Source organism: Melanotaenia boesemani, chromosome 9 (genome assembly GCF_017639745.1).
Source record: "Melanotaenia boesemani isolate fMelBoe1 chromosome 9, fMelBoe1.pri, whole genome shotgun sequence".
In the NCBI taxonomy this organism is placed as follows: Eukaryota; Metazoa; Chordata; class Actinopteri; order Atheriniformes; family Melanotaeniidae; genus Melanotaenia; species Melanotaenia boesemani.
This window is the reverse complement of record NC_055690.1, coordinates 28,945,158-28,964,879: the sequence shown is the minus strand read 5'-3', so window position 1 is coordinate 28,964,879 and position 19,722 is coordinate 28,945,158. Positions and strand designations below refer to the sequence as shown.

Below are 19,722 nucleotides of genomic sequence, written 5' to 3'. Positions count from 1 at the left end.
ATCTTTTGGTATCCCATTTGTCCTACTGTCATGTTTGCATGTCTAATAATGACCATTATGTGGCATTTTGTTGCATCGATACTCCCCATGTGCATCTGTAGCATATTACAAAACAAGCTTCACTTTACAATTCGTCTTTGCACATAGCAGCTTTAATTAGAAATGTTTACATTCTCAAATTAGTTCAAATCTTTAGTATAACCCTCGATTCTCTTGTATTGCACTACCACAATTCAAAGGGGACTAAAGATCCTTAAAACTTATTTCCTTTTAGAAATAAAGAATAAATCAAAATGGAAAATAAATAGAAGGGCCACATACAGAGTAGACTTGAATCTACGGGCACCCTGACAGAACAAAAAAAATTACAAAATATTCTTCACTTTGCATTGGTGAGCTAAAGGATAACGTTTTGATAAAAAATGAGCTGTAGGGTTGGTTGGGTGAGGAGCTCTGGAAGCGGAGTTAAAATGGGTCCGTCCAAATTAAACCAATGCGCAATCGTTGCTGTGTTCAGAAGATAAGCTCTCATACTGTTTTTTTTTTTTTCACTTTTACAGTTTTTTTTCATTTGTGATGATAAATGTTGAATGTAAACCAAAGGGGTGGTCTTTACGGGTAACCATCTATTTAATGATAGCGTAAGTTCAGGGATGACATAGAGGCACTATGGTCACTAAACTTTCCTCGGTAACAGGTGACCTCATTTACATGAGGTGTAAACTGAAAAACAAAATGCTGAAGTCTTCACTGTGTAAACCAGCAAACTGATGACTCGGCCCAGGTCCGGCTAAAATGTCGTTGGGAGGCAATTTCACTGTTTTACAACTCAAGCTAATCTGAGGTTCTTTCCAATTTGGCCCAAAAGTGTAAAAAGAATGCAAAGGGAGGCTCCTCTGGGTTTACTGGAAAACGTACTGGCAGACGAGGTGCCCATCTGTCCTGTACTGGAAGAATAAAGTCCTGTGTTTGACATGAGTTTATTCGTTTGATGCTGAGGTGGATGGGCGGGACAGGAGCACGAACAGGCAGACTAGCAGGACTGGGACATCTCATGGCAGCGAGGCAAAGATACTGTTGGCCTCCTGGAAAATGATGAATAAACTGAGGAACATGCAGCTGTTCCTAAGCCTTCATCAGGGCACTGACCACTGCGCGGGCGTTTAGGCTGCGCAGGTCATTGTAGGTCTGTCCTGTGCCCACAAACACAATGGGCTGACCTGTGATGTAAGTCATGGAGATGGCAGCGCCGACCTGCAACAGAGGAAGGATGACGCATGAGTGCTATTGGCTTTCCAAGTGGAAATTATAACTGGTAGCAGCAAGGAACTAATCATAAATAGCATCACCATCTTTTTTGAGTCCAGAGTTGGATAGCTCAGACAATAAAGTGTGTTAAAAAAAAAAAAAAAAAAGCATACCTTATCATCAATGGTGTCAAACTTAGTGAGAACAATTCCATCAATGAGGCGAGGCTTGTCAGACATGGAGTGATCTGCCAGAGCCTGATTAAACTTCACCTGTGGACAAAAGACAGAACCTGAATCATTCAGGTGAAATCTGATGAGGGCAGAGTTAAAATGTATGAGACTCTTTGCTTTGTAGACATGCTAAGTGGAGTGTGGAGGAAAGGGAACACATCTGTGTAAACACGGTGTCTGTTTGACTAAATACCAGATCTGTGGAGCAATGCTGCCCTCTGCTGGACTGTTGAATCAACTGAAAACCATATCCCTCAGTAATAATATCTGGTGGGTGATCTGGATCTAAATAAATTTCATCCCCACTAAAATACTCAGGCTCAGGAGTTTGTTTTTTTTTCCTCAGTGATCTTACCAGCTGGTCAACAGCTTCATTGCCAACCAGAGCCTCCCCAACAAACAGCACCAGATCAGGCATGTTGACTGCAATTAATTTAGCCAGAGCTGTCATTAGGGGGGCGTTGTCCTGCATCCGCCCAGCAGTGTCCACCAGCACAACGTCGAAGGCCTGGTTGCGTGCTACAGGAAACAAACATGGACAGTTAATGTGATAATGTTGTATGATCGTTAATGGAAAAAGGTTTAGAAGGAGGACATTGGTAGTGTAGCAGCATTCTATTACCATAGGCAATAGCCTCCATAGCAATTCCAGCTGCATCTTTTCCGTAGCCCTTCTCATAGAGCTGGACTACAGGCCGTCCTCCGTGCTTCTCAGGGGGGTGTAGAGAGTTCAGGCGGCGCTGATGAGTGCGCAGCTGCTCCACTGCTCCGGCGCGAAAAGTGTCACAGGCTGCAATCAGCACCGTGAAACCATTCTCTATCAGCCAGTAAGAGATCTGGACCAAGACAGAGAGAAGTTTACTTCAACATGAGGAACAGAGTTGGGCTCAAAATTCAAATAGGAAACAAGATCATGTCAGTCGGTTGCCTTGAGCCAAACAGGAGGTGCAGCGTTTATGAGGTGGTGTCAAAGATGGGGCTTATTCATGGTAGAAACCTAGCTGGTTTACTTTAACCAAAGCTTTGTATTAGGATATTCTTAATGGATATCTTGACACAGCTTTGTGTACATCTTAGGGCTTAGGGCTACAGCATTCTGATGTGTTATATTGTTTTATTTGATAAATTCTATTATATAAATGTTATTCGTTTGGTTATGTGATAGGATTTATTGATGTATCCACCTAAAAATGTATGCAGTTAAACAGCTCTAACTTCCATTATCTGTACTTCACATGGTACTGAACTTGTGAGTGCATTATATACACAGCTATTCACGAGAACGCGCCCCCAGCATGCACCTCTGACCATCATTGGTGCTACGGTGGAGAGAGTGAGCAGCACCAAATTCCTGGGTAGGCACGTCACAAAGGACCTCTCCTGGACCATCAACACCACAACACTGGTGATGAAAGCCAACCAGCGCCTCTACTTCGTCCTCAAACTGAGGAATGCTAGAATCCCGGCCCCCATCATGTGCACCTTCTACAGAGGCACCATCGAGAGTGTCCTGACCAGTGGCATCACCGTGTGGTACTGCGTCTGCTCCACATCCTGCAGAAGACCTTTCAAAGCATCATGAGAACAGCCGAGAAGATTGCCGGTCCCTTTCTCCCCACCCTGCAAAACATCTACACCTCTCGCCTCACTTGTAAAGCCATCTGCATCTCAAGAGACCCCACCCACCCGTCACACAGCTTCTTCAGCCTGCTGGCATCAGGAAGGAGACTGTGGAGCCTGCGGGCTAGAACCAGCAGTCTGAGGGTCAGCTTCGTCCACCAGGTTGTCAGGATGCTGAACTCTCCCTGCTCTGCTGCTCCCCCCCCCCCCCCCAGTGCAGTTACTTACACCTGCTGTACAATGTGCATAAACTGTGTATTTTGGCCCAAAGTTTAAAACCCTGAGCTAAAAGCACACACTCACTTGATAACATTTCTCATCCATAGTGGTCTGATTGTACAAATACAACTATACTTTAATCTCACCTTTGCCAGGTTGGTGGACTTCCCAACTCCATTCACACCACAAAATGTGATGACAAATGGCCTGCGTTGGTTCTGTGCCTCCATGACATCTCTCAAAATATCCACTCGGCGCTTGGGTTGCAGGATCTGCACTAGGGAGTCTTGCAGGGCCTGCTTTACTGTTGAGGCCACAGCTACACACACATACAGAAAAAGCTTAGTCAGGGACTGACTAATGCTTTATACATTACTAAGTACTCTAGTGCCACTTACATACGTTACAAAATATGATTACAATGACATCAAGTTCAGAAATGGCTTATCTTTTACTGAGTGTAAAATTGAACAAGACAACCTCAAATCTATTAAATTTAGACAAAAAAGCTCTTGACTAAAATGTTACTAAACTGTAAGGAAACTACACATTTTAAAGTCCTTCCTGATTTAATTATAGTTAATTCAAGATTATTTAATCTACGGTGCAATGAAACAATATTCATGATTCTCATTAGCAGATACCTGAATATGCAGATTTTGTATGCAAAGAATAAAATTTGATTGCATGCTTGTATTGGTAAACACTTGTACCAAAATAAAATCTCAAAGCCTTCTACAATCATAAGACAATCTTTAACATTTTCAAAATAAGCTGCATTTATAAAATTACAAGCTTGGGGAACATGAAGTGTTTCCCGGCTATCTGCTATCCACAATATGGGTGGAGTTAGGGCTAATAACATTAAACATCAACAATATGGCATTGCAGGAACAACTGTGTAAGATGTTTATCATTTCATACATAAATCTGGACTGAGCAGCCCTTTAAATGCATTCTTTGTATATGAATCTAAGGGGAAGATCATATTTAAATCCATTTGCTTGGCAATTACTCAACTAGCGTTTGCACAAATGCATTACAGTAATCACATTACTCTTCCCAGCAGGTAGATTGATGCTCTCAGAAGAAGACAAGGCAGAGAATATGCACACTAATCCTTAAAGCAATCTGAGATAGAGAGAGCAGAGATCAATACTCATTTTGGGCATGTTAAATATTTGTGAAGGTGTACTTACTGGTGAATGTGCCCATGACTTTGCCCTCCAGTTTTTTGGCAACAGAGTCACACAGCTGGGAGGCAATGTCGGCCGCTACATTCTTTGCTAAAGAATCATAAAGAAGAGCGTTGATGAGCAGACACATGCAGCAAATTTAGAGCAGCGACTGAAAGAGGCATGAAATCATACCGATGAGGTGGTCCCTCATCTTGTCCAACACTGGCTCCATGTCTTCCCGAGACAGACTCTTGGAGCCCACCAGGCCCTTCAGCATCCCAAACATCCCCCCAAAACCACCACCCTTTTTAGAGCTAAGAGAAACAAATAAAAATTGGGAAATCTTACAATTGAGATAAAAATAAAAAAATCATGAAATTATATATTAAAAGACACACACACACACACACAAAAAAAAAAAAAAACACTTTGCTACCTTATCTTGCTTGTTTCGCTGACAACCACTCCTTCATTTTCCTCTTCCATGTCTTCTTCGGCACTGGACTCATAGTCCACAGACTGCAGATCTCCCTTCATGGAACTTAGCTGCATTCCCTGAAACATATCCAAACTCTTACTTTTACATTATTAAACTAAAACTAAACTTCTTTAGCAGTGGGGTAGAAGGTGTACATACCAGGTCAATTTGTGCTTCCGGGTTCTGTTCGTTATCATTAGGAGAACCATCACCATTCCTAGCACTGTAGTCCAGGTCCTTGCTGCTGCTACCACCGTTGTCCCAGATGCGTTTCTGTTTCTCTCTTGGCTTTTGAGGCTTTGGGGACTTACTGTGAGCAAAGCACCACAATACTGCATAAGAATAATTGTTCTGTTCTTGCATCAGGTAAGTAAATGAAACCAGCTGCCTTACCTTGGTTTTTCAGCAGTCACCCCCATCCGCTTGCGTACGAATTCCTCTCTCCTCTTTTGCATGAGCTCCTCAGGAGTCAAGCCCTGGTTGCCATTACCAACCATCTTCGGGCCAGAGGATGAGGCTTTGCTTTGATCTACTTTGGGAGGCTCAGGTGGAGGAGCTGTAACACATCAATTGTAAATGGTCTGAGATCAAAAACAAGACATTTTAATAAATTATTTTAGTTTAACCAGTAACACTTACCCTCTTTTTTGGCATTTTTATTCTTCTTGCCACCCTGTTCCTTCCCCTTGTCCCCACCCTTCGTCTCAATCATCGACTTCACAGTTTTTTGGGATTTCTCAGACTCCTTATAGGAGCGCATTTGGGCGGGGCTTCGAGTTTTACTGCTCTGCTCCGCCTCTCTTGTAATAAACAGTTGATGTTAGTCAGCATGGGCAGGACAATGAAAAATTAGCTTTAGTCTCATAGATTTGCCCCATTTTTTTAACTAAATAAAAGAGCATCCCTTTTGAAAGATTTGGTCTATTTACACCTGGCATTAACATGCAAGGCAAAGCAAGCTTATTTGTATAGCACAGTTCAACAACAGGGTGATTCAAGGTGCTTTACAGAGACATTAAAACATAGGCATAATTAAAAATAAAAGATAAAGGAAGAAGAAAGAACATTTGATAAAAAACATGATCAAGTTTTAAAATTTTATTTTAAACTTAAAAGTGCAGATTTAGATTTAAATAAGAGACCTATTCAAATGCAGCAGTGAACAGGTGGGTCTTCATCCCAGCGTTTCAGCTGATCTGAGGCTTCCTGGGAGTTTGTCCCCCACATGTAGAGCATAGAAGCTGAATGCAGCTTCTGGTTTTGACTCTGGGAACTGATAAGAGACCAGATCCAGATGACCTGATGAATCTGGTAGGTTCATACTGGGTCAAGACGTCTCCACATGCATGTCCACAATCCAGTCACACACAAGCTGCATCACAGACAATTAACTCTGTGTGATGGAAGGACAACAGCAGCTATCCTTAAAGTTGCACTATACGTATTATTGTAGATAATTATTGTAGATGGCTGCACAGCCTCACAGCAAGAAGGTCACTGGTTTGAACCTCGACTGGGGGGAGGTTCGAACAGTGGCCTTCCTGTGTGGAGTTCGTGTGTTCTCCCTGTGTGTGCGTTGGTTCTCTCTGGTTCCTTTCACCATCCAAAGACATGCATGTTGGGTTAATTGATCGCTCTAAATTCTCCCTAGAAGTGAGTGTGACTGAATGAAGTGGCTGTTTGTCTCTCGCCTGCTAATTGCTGGGATAGGCTCCAGCTTCCCCTTGTCCCTGATTTGGACTAAGCAGTATAAAAAAATGGATTATTGTAGAATCAAACATCCACATAAGTTGCCTGAGTTACATCAACGGCAGTATTTAACATTTTAACAGACTTTGTTAGGAATGTGACATGAGAGAAGTTAATGAATTAAGATTCTGACCCCGTAAGTGGACCTCCTCCGATTTAAGACCCATGCAAAATAAAACTTTTATACCCTGCTGATTTTATTCTAAACAAGTTTCCATAAACAAAAATCTGAAACACTGGAGACTGCTCTGCCCACTGAGTACAAACAGCAGTTTTTAGGAGCAGAAATATGAGTGTTGATTTAAAATTTCGGCTGGGAATTAGGGATGGGCGTACATATGGAATCCATACTTGGATATCAACCAGTCAAAATATCAGATTCGATACTTTTTTGAATATCAAGATACCACTTTGCTGATACAACTACATGCAAAGCCCATAAAGTGTAGCCAATTAGGTGTCATGATGATGCTGCTAATGCTAATGATGAAGTTCTTTGATATTGTATTGGTTTAATGCAGGTTATTCTGCATTACGTTTTATTATACTTATATTGCTTTTACATGTATATTTTTTGTATTTTCCATTTAATAAATTTCAATAATCTGTAGTTTAATTTTTTTTTTATCATTTTAATATTGATATCGATAAAAAGTACTATAAAACTAATGGTATTGTATTGACAGGAAAATTTTCGGAATAGCCTCATCCCTGCAAGGCATGAAGACCGGCAAACTACACAACACAAATCAAAGCTTTTATCAAAGCTTTGGCGCTTCACTGAACAGAAATGGACAGAAACAGGAAGCAGTTAGTTTTCTGTGAGTGATGAATAAATCTGAACAACTGAAACCTTGCTCCTGGGTGCTTTCCTCAGGATGTTTTTTGGGCACACCCATTTGGGAGGATGCCTCAGTCAGGATTAGACTGAATTCACTAGAAGGATTACAAACCTCCTCTAGGAACAAACATGGGATGCCCCAGGATGAACCAAAAACGTGCTGCTGAGACAAAGATGTCAAGATTACCCTGTTGAGTCTGTTGCAACAACAATCCAACCACGGAGGGAGGGATTGTTTCATGACTGTGGTCATACGACTTAAAACTACTGTAAACACAGACTGAACAAAGCCCCCTGCTATCCACTTGTGATCAGATTTCCAAAATGCATGTTTATACCTGGTGTAAACAAGACCGTTAAGAGTTTTTGCTACTGTCAATGGCCTGTGTGGATAGAATTAACCAAATGTATTTTGCTTTCCCATCTTTTGATGCAGAAATAAGCACAAAAAAATGTATGCCATAGTTTTTGTGACAAAGCAAGACTTATTTTTTTTTTGCATTTGCTGTGGTGCAGCAAAATTAATTAACCTGTAGCAATTGTAAAGATGCCAGGTTATATCTTCACATCAACCTGATGTGTAGCTGGCTGGAGCAATCTATCCAGTTGGGAAGTACAAGATCAATCAACATATTTACAAATATGTAAGATATGATTGAAAGTGCAGTATCCACTGTCCAGAATTATAACGTACCATTGTGTAGTTGTTATTAAGTAATAAAGAAATCACACTCCAGAGTTAAACTTTGTCTTTACCTCAGAAGCATTGTGAAGACATCCTCAAATTCAAAACTGTTGTTCAGAAGCTTCAAAGCCCCCTTTTGCTCCAGCTCATTCTTGTAACGATCCCTAAAGTGAAGCTGGACATCATCTATAAACTTGTCCACATATGTCAGTGTCAGGATCTTTTGAAAACCCACCTAGAAAGAGATGGGGACAATAATGATGCTCATCAAAAATTATTATAATGGTAAATACTGATCACAGATTATGTTTTGTTCAAGTTACTACAATGTGCAGTTTAGAGACTTACCACAAAAATCAACTCAAATTCATTGTCCAGCTTGTATTTTAAACTCAGAGCCTCATGAGTAAACGAATTGTTCCCACTTCGCTCCTGTAACGTAACGAAATACACCGACGACATGTAAACAGGAAACTAAACATGTTATTGCTAATGCTATCTCTCTGTGTTTACTTAAAAACGTGGCAACAGGAAAGGCTGTAATAAAAAACTTTACACATATCTCAGTTTCTACTTATCCAGAACTCTGAAAGGAGTTCGTTTAATTACCAGCATTACGCAATAAGCTGGTGTTTGCTACCCGTTAGCACTAGCTTAGCATTAGCTGTCCGATCAGTTTCAAAAACTGAGACACTATTCCCCAACAGTTAAACTGTCTGCGCAGCTCACCTGAAGGATCACTGAGCGGATTAAAGCGTTGACTGGCCCCGTGAAAGATTCAGTGACCCCGGCTCCCTGAAAACACCACAACACTATCCCCCCTTTGCTGAAGATGGTGAAGAAATCCAGCATCTTGTCACCACGTATCTGGAATTTTTTTTCTAATAAACATACACACATATACCCAAAAATAAAATATTGAACAAAACATTGCCATATACAACTGACATTATAAAAAATGTGAAAATATCCATAATAATAAAAATAAGAAAATCATACCAGATGATAAGTCAACAAATATTAAATAGCCCACGAGTATAAATCTAACACCGGTGGTAAACTGTTTTAGACACGTCAGATGCTATAACAGGAAGTGACGCATTCTTCTTCCGGACTTTTTTTTCAGCGCTTGCGCAGTTCGATGAGTCAGTCATACTTCATACTTTGATTTATTAAGTTTATTAAACAGGGATCATGTAAAACAGCATTAATCACAGGGGAAAATATGTTTTGTACCAGACTGCATCACCCTGAGCGAACTTTCATCTTCATCTCAGAAATAGTAGCTTTAAATAAATCTTTTGAGTGAATTTCAATTTGTGTGTCAGGTCTATAATAACAGAAATATTGCATAGCAAAAATAAATGTGTTAATTGAGAAGCCACAAATGCAATAACTACTGCAATATTTTGTGTGACATCTGTTTCTTTTTCTTTTTCTCTTTCTTCTTTTCTATTCTTTTCTTTTTCTTTTCTTCTTTTCTTTTCTTTTCTTTTCTTTTCTTTTCTTTTCTTTACTGTCTTTCTTTCTTTTTCTTACGTCCTGGTACATCAGCTTCTGAATTCCTTGAACGCTTTGTAAATGGCAAAACAGAGTGCAAATGTTATTGCCATTTAACTAAAAAAAAAAAAAGGGGGGGGGGGTCCCAGGTCCACAAAATGGCAACTGCCATATTTGCGCCCCATTTTTACTATGGTGACTCAGAATGAGTAAACCACTCTATGTGAAGTGAAATCCCCCTTGTGCTTCAAAACTGCAGTACCGGTGTTCTGTCAAAACGTGCCACCACATGCTGAATTCATAGGTTTATCTGTCGATCTGTGCTACCCTATCAGAACAGAATACTGCATGTATTTTTCATACAATTCTCAGTTTTAAGTGGTTAAAAAATAGTTAGTAGTAGTGCAATCATCTCTGTACCTGAGGCCACTGGACTCACTCGCAGATGAAAACATGATTACATCTGTAAGAATTTTAGTCACTGATATCCATTTACAACTGTGCTTGGCATCTGAAGTCATTTCAATGCCCATCTTTACCACTAGATATCAGTAATTTTTATAAATTGTATCATTAATAACAGTCCAAATGTTTTCAGTGGGTGACAATTGTGCATTGGAGGCTGCCAAGTTTGGACTCTTTAAGAGCTTTGCTCTTTGTATGCTGTTATCTATCATAGTCTCCCAGAAATGAGAAGGGCTTGTCCTGAAAATGCCACCATGTTGATGGCAGTTTATACTGCTCTAAAACATTAACACATCTTTCCATATATAAACAATTTAAAAAAGAGAAAAATCATTGGACTGAACCACAGTTTTCTCTTTCTCACCTTGGTTTGTATTAAATGTGTTCCTGCTGAGAGTAAGCACATTTGTTATAATTTATATTATTAAACCTTTATTACCCAGGGTAAAAGGCTTAATAATTTATATTATTAAACCTTTATTACCCAGGGTAAAAGGCTTAATAATTTACATTATTAAACATTTAAAGGCTTGTCCTAGGGTTCTCAAACAAATGATGTTTTAGTAAATTTTAAATTTACCAACATGTGTAAGAATCCAGTTCCTTAAGTTTAACATATTGTTTCTTTTTTATTGTTTCACTTAAGCATGGGAATTTACTGATAACTGACCCATATGACTCAGAATCTAGTCATCAATTTATAATGCTGCTGATTCAAAACCAGTTTGTACTCAGGGGATTTGAGATTACCCTCTATTTACATTAAGGGTTTACCGTCACTGTCCCCATTCTCCTTCCTGTTCTTACTTCTTAATAAAATAACTTTAAACAAGAAACATTACTCATTCTGTTTGCAGATGTCGTTTTTAGATGAACATTATCCAGATAACCTTTCATATAAAAATTCTTTAAGTTGTATTTGTTCATATATTTGTTAAGACAAAGGTTAACTGCCTGCTCAGTGAGACATAAAGTCTAACAGCGCTTGCATTGGAAATTGGGTTGCACATGCATGAGTGTCTCTTTCAGCAAACAGTAACTTCCTCTTTTTACATGATGTCAGTGGCGCTGTGCTTCTTTCTTTTTGTTGAGCTACTTTCTGTGAGGACCGTGTACAGATCAGAGAAAATCGAATCTAGCGGAACATTAAGCAAGCATTAACTGGAATCATTTTGGAGCAAAGTTTAACAGACATCATGATATTAACAACATGCATGGTAAGAGAAGGTGCTAAATTTCCATTTTCATGCTTTATTTTCAGTTTTTAAAATCGGTATCAAATCTGTACTACCTGAAATTTTTGCATGTTATAGGTTTTGAGAAAAATGTTACCCTTCCATGAACTTGGTGTAAATGATTCAGCATAAAAACGTGAACGATTAATCAACATAATATAATATATATAATACATGAGAGTTCACTTAAACAGTAAATTAGATTTAAACCTCCATGAGAAGGTTCAGTTACTTTTTCTTCCAATGGAGACACTTCCTCGTGTCGTAGGCACCAAGCTGTGAATTTTATGAGTCTGTGGCTTATTTATATGCTGTGATGTGGTAAGATGGTTAAGTGGGTTATATTTGTTCAGGAGGTCAACCAAGACCTGGCCATGCATCTGAGCAGCCTGCATGCCTTTCCATGATGACTCAGTATTCTGGTCAGTGAGGGGAAAATCCTCACTAAAATACAAATAATGAGAAAATACCCCTCTGAAAGATGTCCTTCCTTACTCTGGATGTTCATTTATAGAGCACATCCTCTTTCTCCTAAATTACAATCTGATTGGAATTTGGCAAATTTGTCTCATATTAATCCTTCCACATGTTTGAGCAGCTGTTAAAGAGTTGTTTCCTTGAAGGGATTAGTATAGTTACTAAGGTTGTCCCAAGTTTGACGATGATACAATATACAGTACACTATCAGTGGAATGTTTGGACACATTCACTCATTGGATTAAATGGTAAAGTGTGTCCAAACTTCTGACTGGTACTGTATAGATTCAGTGGACAAACATTCAGTTTCTGTCTATATCACAAGTTGTGCCATGATACAAACTTGATTTGATGAGAGACAATGCCACAGATGTCGTTGCAGATCTAGAGAAAGTCCATTACACCAGTAGCTGCTCTGTAGATTGATTGAACCAGGATATAATTTTATTCTTTAGTTTTACTTTCATATAAAATACAGAATAACTCGAGAGAAAACTTGGAAACGGATCAAACTCTTTATTAACTTGTTATAAACTCCAAATATATCTGTGCTGTCTTGACATTAATTATTGCCACAGAAATGGATGGAATGTTCTGTTCTGTGCAGCATAACTGTCTTGTGGGCAGCTGTTCAGTGTCATATGTCTGGGTCCTCGGGCTTTGTTGCCCATCTCAGACCCACTAGTGGAAGGAGTTGTTTCTTCTGTCTCTGGATCTATTCAGTGTCTTTCTCAATAATTTCTCTGGATCTCCGTGTCCTTTCTAATGTGCAGCTTAACATCATCACAGCTATTTACTTTACTTGAATACAGTAACAACACCCCACATTTTTGAGGGTCAGACTGTCCTGCCTCAGTCTGTATGCAGGGGACAGAAGTGATGGAAAGATAATTATTTATTCTTTTTCATTAATGATACGATCTAGAGAACAGACTGATCACTATATTTTCAGAGCCAACCCAACAATTAAAGAACTCAACATCATGCTAAGAGTTTATCTCCACAAGGCTAGCAAGACTTTTATCTGTAAAACATAAAGCACCTACTTTATCAATTATAACCGCATTTCTGCTGTTAAATACCTGGAGTTACTTACTTTAATCTAAAAAATGTATTCATTCAAACAACAACAACAACAACAAAAAAAAAAACAAAACAAAAAACAAAAAAAAAACAAGCAAACAAACAAACAAACAAAAACGAACTTCATGTTTTTACAATAAATGTATCATGTTCTTACATAAGTGTCACATTTTACAGTAAAACATATCACATTGCCATGCGATAAGTACCCTTTATTTTTTGCCTTTGGACGACAGTTCTGTGTTTCCATAATATTTCAATCACAGCCTCTCAGTGTTGCGTTCAAGTGCAGTTGGAGTGACAGATGAGAATGAAAATGTGGTGCGGTCATAAATGGACAGGATTTAGCTGCTGGGACTTCAAGTGGGAAAGTTCATTGGGCTGTGCTCCAAACAATGGTAAACGCAGCTCAAACGATTAAATCAATAAATATATGTTTTTGTTTTAAGTGGGTTGAAAACATTTTAAGGTAGCTCCTGCCTCCTGCTCCACTAAAATAGGCCCAACAATGCCCATGCACTAGTTCTTTTTCTTGGGGTTCTTTGCTGAATCAGCCACAGTGCACATTTAAAACAGTCAAGGCAAGGCAAGTTTATTTGTATAGCACATTTCATGTACAAGACAATTAAAAGTGCTTTACACCAAATATTAAAAACATTTCAACAGGATGCAGGAAGCAATAACAAGTGGAACTTTAAAAGAAGTAAAAGAAATAAAAGAAAAACAGGAAGAAGAAACCAAAAATAGATAAAATACAGGAAATAAAGCTCCAGTGTGAAAAACCAATAGTTGTTTTGATAAAAGGCAGCAAATAGAAAAGTTTTCAACCCTGATTTAAAACATCTGAGAGTTTCAGCAGACCTGCAGTTTTCTGGGAGTTTGTTCCACATGTGAGGAGCATAAAAGCTGAACGCTGACCCTCCATGTTTAGTTCTGACTCTGGGAACAGAAAGTAGACCTGACCCTGATGACCTGTTGGCTCTGGTTGGTTCATAATGAACCAGAAGTTCCTGAATGTATTTTTGTCCTAAACCATTCAGGTCTTTGTAAACTAGCAGCAGGATTTGAAGTCAGTTCATTGACAGACAGAAAGCCAGTGTAAAGGTCTGAGGACTGGAGTTATATGATCTACTTTCTTGGTCTTAGTGAGGACTCAAGTGTCAGCGTTCTGGACTAACTGCAGCTGTCTGATAGACTTTTTAGGGAGACATGTGATGACAGAATTACAGTAGTCCAGTCTACTAAAGAACCAGTGTTTCTAAATCCTGTTGAGTCATCAGTCCTTTAGTCCTTGAAATGTTCTTTAAGTGCTAATAAGCTGACTTCACAAATGTCTTAATATAGCTGCTAAAATTCAGGTTTGAGTCCATGACAACTCCCAGATTTCTGGCCTGGCTGTTAGTTTTTAACTTAGCTGTTTGAAAGTGAGTTACTGACTTTGAATCTTTTTTCCTTGGACTCAAAAACTATTATTTCTGCTTTGGCTTCATTTAACTGAAGGAGGTTCTGGCACATCCTGTGTGATCCACAGTCATTGTGATGAAATTCAGTTTCTAGTGTGTGACGCGGTGCGTAAAGCAAAACTCAGCTGTGAACTCATTACTCATATTAGAGTCTCAAACAAAATGCTTTGAAAACTTAGTTATAATAACAACCAGTCTGACTTTATTATAGTTGCACTGCACACCTTATGATATTGGCAATTTTCTCTTGAAATTAAAATAAGATATTTTTGTAAGAAAATGTAATCAATTCCACATTTTCTTTCTGAATCACATCTTGTAAATGATTACTGTTCGAATATTTTTAATTTATACCACTGATATTGGATTGTTGGTCACTTAAATCATATATTGGTGTGGACTGTTGTGTTGTTATACTCCTAATAGTTTTTCTGCTTCTGAAAATGTCTGGTCACGTCAGAATTATATCCCATGTGTCCCTTTTATTTCAGGTTGGCTTCAAAAGCTCTTTAAATCAAGAGGAGCTTTGTCAACACAACGTGAAAAAGACGATGAAATCACCAAAACCTCAGTGACATCTCTCAGCGTATCATCTTCATCGACTTTATCACTACATTCTTCAGCAACAGCGCTATCTAAAACACAACAGCTGCAAACTGCTCTGAGATCTGACCTGAGATGGAAACGGAAATATGATGTGTTTGTGTGCCACAGTTCTGCCCACAGAGACATTGAAGAGGCCACACGCCTTGTGTTGTTCCTTGAGGCTGCACCCCACATTCTCAGGTGCTTTTTATGGCAGAGGGATGCTTGTCCAGGAGCTGCTATCCATACAGAATTTTGCCAGGCTGTGCAGGATAGCCACATACAGGCTCTGCTTATCACACCCAGCTTTGTGCAGGATCATTGGTGCAAATATATGATGCACCAGGTTCTAGCAGAGGGGCCTATGTCTAATAGATTGATCCCCATGCTTCAGAACCTGGCACACTCGCAGTACCCACAGGAACTAAAGTTCTACTACTACATTGACCTGAGCAAGAACCCAGACCAAGGCTATAGTATTGTCAGGAAGACTGTGCTTACATGTAAGTAATGGAAATCCTTATGTTTGGAAGTACACTCAGATAGAGTTTGGTCAAGCTTTGGGATATAAAATCAGATCAGCTGCAATGAATCAAACTGTTTTATAGAGAAAACCCCACTTCTAATGGTTTCTTCTTTTTTCTCTCTCTAGACCTGGAGGATCTGATTAAAAAATTCAAAGATGTTTCGGGCCACTCAGACGGGGGCTTAGATGAAGAAGGCAGCTCAAAAAAAGGAGAACTGTCCAAGTATGAACCCACTGGGACTTCTTTTCCGCTGGAAGTGATGCAGAGAAGGGATGAAAGCTTTAGAGACATTTGCTGTGATCATAATTGATTAAATATATTGAAGTGCAAGAGGTTCTACAAGTAAAAATATTGGTGCAATCTCACTTTGATGATCCTGCTGTCACATTCTGCAGGGATCTGAAGAAAGTTCAAGCTGTAAGCACAATACTTTTATTAGACTTTGCACTATTAGCACTTGATGTGTGTGTTGAGAATGTTAATATAGTGAACTTTTTTCCTGCGTCATATCTACAGAAATATTGTGTTTGATAAAGATAACGGGAAATAACCTCCCATACTAAGCTACCTACATGTTTTCCTTCTACTGGGCTTTCAGGAGCAATAAGAAAAGGATATCTTTATGTTCTAATATTGATAAAATGCCTCTTAAGTCAGCCATCTGTCATGCTCATAGATTCATTTGGTGGTATGAATATTCCTGACAGGATGCCCGCGGGCTGATTTTTCTGTGTCCAATCTACGGTGCATCCATTCACAGCAGCAAGTGGGAGCCATTGGGGTTACTCCCTGCCTCTTGGCTAACACCAGCCTCAACTGGCTCCTGCAGAATGCTGATGGATGAGCAGTCATCGCTGTTGACTGAATAATTGGAACAAAATGAAAGAAAATCACCTTTGTTTTTTTCATCCAGAGAACGTTTAGTATAACTAAACGTTCTTGATAGATTTGTTATTTGGTCCTATAAAAATATAATTTTTTTTCAATCAGCTGAAACATAAATTCTATTGTCCCATAGTGTATTTTTTAAATGCAAATAGGGTTTACTTTAATTTTTTTTCTCCATTACATACCAGCATTAGCTTCCAAGAAGGGCTACATGTCCTACTTTTTATTGATGCTGTATCATCCTGCCACTATCATCCCACATCCCCTCCCCCTATAAACTACAGCAGACTTTAACACCGCAGTAAAAGCTCTTGATAGTCGCCTCTTTTGCCAACACTGTAACAAAAAGAATTTAACTAATCTCTAACTGGCACAGATGTTGTAGGAGGCTTTTTGCCTTTGCCATTATAAACCCTTACACACACACAAACACATTGACCAGTCTGAACAATTATTTTCTTATTTTCACATAAATATTACACAGAAAGCAACTTGAATGTAACTTTTACTCCATGTAAAAGGGCACCATCTGTACCAGAGACCCTTTCTTCTTCATATGAAAAGGTTATAAGACAGTGATTTGCTGAAATAAAATTTACATTTTTACAAAATAGGTTTGTGTTTGTTGCAATGCTGGTTTTATGAGCCCGTTTACTTCTTGAACCTCACACTTTCTACTTAATATGAACTTGCAAACCTGTAAAAAATAAAATAAGACAGAGAGAGAACAATAAAACAGCAATATTCCTGCTTTTGGAACACCAGCAAAAGATTTGTGAAAAAAAGAAAACAAGAATAAAACAAACAAAGAAAATAAAAACAAAAAAACAAAAGATAAAATAAATGTAAAATCACAGTGAAATTACATAATAAAAATAGACTTTCTCCCTTTACTCTTAAATGTGATCTTTTGTTTTTACGCTTTTTTATATTTCATTAAACACATTAGCACATATAAAAATAATTCAATTATCTAATAATGGTGAAAGACTGCAAAAGAGCAGTTGTACCATACCGGCCCAGACAGAATCGCTCATTAGAAACGGGGCTTAGTTTTTACTGGGAGCAATGGGATGCCTGGCATGGGACCTGTGGACCTTGCTTAAGGGTCCACACTTGTTCACTTTTGTTGCCAGTGCAGGGACTTGAACCTGTGTCCTCTAGCACCACTTCTTTTACCTCCAGGCCAACACTATATGCTTAACATAATTTACAGTATAAATAAATCCACAGTTATATAAGCGTACTAACAGTATTAAACTTGAATTTTGCAAAAGAACAATTTTCTTAAAAAATGGAACTGATAAACTGATATTGTGATAAATCTGAAAAATACTCTGTATGTGAAGTTATATTATATATCTTTTATTTAAATGTAATTTTATGTATTTTCACAATTCTATTTTTATTAGACATGTACATGTGCAGTATATAACTGTAAATATTCTGTTATTCCTGTGTAGTTAAGAAAAATACATGAAAAGCTATGAAACAATACAGAAAAATGTAATGTTGCAGAGTTTTTTTTTTTGTTTTCTTGCATTATGTGATTTTATTGCATAAAAACAGCAATTTCTGGCACATAATCTGTATATATGTCCTAAGCTTTAGTGTGTTTCATGTGATTAAATTGTTACTAGTAGGATAAAACCACATGGCATGCTCTCAGTCTATAACAGTGTATGACATGCAGTTGCCTGCAGAAAACGAAACTGCAGAATATGTGTGATAATGACGTGCAGCATGAATTGCTCCAGCTTTTATTTCAGGCTACACCTTCCAACCTGTCAGCTTTATTTAATTTGCTTGAGTGCTTATATAAGTTTCCAAACAAGTTATCTCTCCTCTTAATAATATTTAATAGTAGATAAACATAATATGTTTGCATGACCGTCTGACATGCTGTTAATTTTGATTGAAAACCTGAGTTTGGGGCTGTATGAATAACTTTGTATTGAATGAAGAAATACTGCACAGATTATTTTCTCCATTTTTTAATAGTTGATGTGGATTAGCTGCGTTTCCCATACATGTTTAAAGCAGCAGTTTATCCACGTTTAAAATCATCATAAAAAAAAGAAAGAAAAAAACCAAACCAAAACCCCCTCAGTTTCCGTTCATACATACCATAGAAACAGCTCTTCCTGTGTAGGCTTCGAACCTATGTGACAAAATAGATGTTTCCTGAGCTAGTGGTTTTCTTACCAAGCAAGGTCAAACAAAGCACCCAGAGTTTCGGGTGAGTAGAAAGTCAAAATATCTTATTTGTTAATGAAATTCTCTTGAACTCTTGATCTTACAATAGCTAACCAAAGTATCAGTGAGGGAAAGCCCTTTTCTCAGGGCAGATGATGTGTGGTAATGACACTTAAACTTCTCTGACAACAGTTTAGACCTCTAAGAAGCCAGATGAAGAGCTAGAGGTGATGAAGTTCAGCTGGCTGTATTACAGTAAAGAACCAGCTGGGTTTATTGAAGGAGAGTGAGAGATCCAAACATTTTCGCAGGTTTGGAGTGAAGGCTGACCACCCCCAACAATAAGAAACAACATGGGTGCAAGTCCTGTGCAACAGCACCAGGGTTCATTCCTGAAATGACAGCTGAGTTTGACAGCATGCGTCTACTTAACAATGATGAAAAATAATCCCCTTGAACTACTTAAACATTTTCTTTGCAACTTTTTGCATCATTATGTAGTTCGAGTGAGAAAAATCTTTGTTTAATCTACTACGTTGTTTGAGCACAAGAAATGGAATTTCTGAGTAAAGTTAATTTGATTTTAGCGTTCATCTGGTGATGTCCATGTTTGTGTGATCAATCAAATCTTAAGAATTCAAGACATCTATTTTTAAGTTCAGCAAGCTTCAGTTTTGTAATTTTCCCGCATATTAGGTAAAATCAAATGAAGCTTTTCATTTTCCTCATTACTTAAAGTGGGATTTACTTACTTGAGGTTATTCAATCTGTCGACCACTGGAGTTGAATTTTCTTTCTTTCTCCATTGTTCTTTTATTGAAAATATATAATGAAGTAGTTATCAGGCATTTGAATGGGAAACAAATCTTTTATAAGAGCTCTGTGCATGTTACTTTCAAAACAAAATTTCCCTCAATACGAAAATATAAGTCACAAAAGCTGACCAGAACTGATTTAAAGTAATTTCTAAAAATAATGAAATACAATAAAATATAATACAATAAAAAAAGAGCAGTGTGAAAACATTAAATTTTTAATAGTTTAATCCCTAA

General features: G+C 38.2%; 2 protein-coding genes across 2 annotated transcripts; one reads left to right on the top strand and one right to left on the bottom strand.

Annotated features, from left to right (window-relative positions):
- Nucleotides 1-130: 130 nt before the first annotated feature.
- On the bottom strand, nucleotides 131-9,329 carry srpra (SRP receptor subunit alpha). Its single transcript, XM_041994388.1, has 15 exons — nucleotides 9,251-9,329; nucleotides 8,981-9,132; nucleotides 8,600-8,683; nucleotides 8,323-8,486; nucleotides 5,616-5,776; nucleotides 5,370-5,532; nucleotides 5,136-5,286; nucleotides 4,935-5,053; nucleotides 4,691-4,812; nucleotides 4,520-4,606; nucleotides 3,467-3,639; nucleotides 2,104-2,317; nucleotides 1,837-2,000; nucleotides 1,422-1,520; nucleotides 131-1,254 (listed from the first exon to the last, which is right to left on the bottom strand). The coding sequence occupies exons 2-15, from the start codon at nucleotides 9,101-9,103 to the stop codon at nucleotides 1,126-1,128; spliced, it is 1,953 nt and encodes a 650-aa protein (XP_041850322.1). The 5' UTR covers nucleotides 9,104-9,132; nucleotides 9,251-9,329; the 3' UTR covers nucleotides 131-1,125.
- Nucleotides 9,330-11,285: 1,956 nt separating this feature from the next.
- LOC121646580 (toll-interleukin 1 receptor (TIR) domain containing adaptor protein) lies at nucleotides 11,286-17,250 on the top strand. The gene is made up of 3 exons (XM_041995644.1): nucleotides 11,286-11,433; nucleotides 14,966-15,562; nucleotides 15,712-17,250. The coding sequence occupies exons 1-3, from the start codon at nucleotides 11,427-11,429 to the stop codon at nucleotides 15,894-15,896; spliced, it is 789 nt and encodes a 262-aa protein (XP_041851578.1). The 5' UTR covers nucleotides 11,286-11,426; the 3' UTR covers nucleotides 15,897-17,250.
- The last annotated feature ends 2,472 nt before the right edge of the window (nucleotides 17,251-19,722 follow it).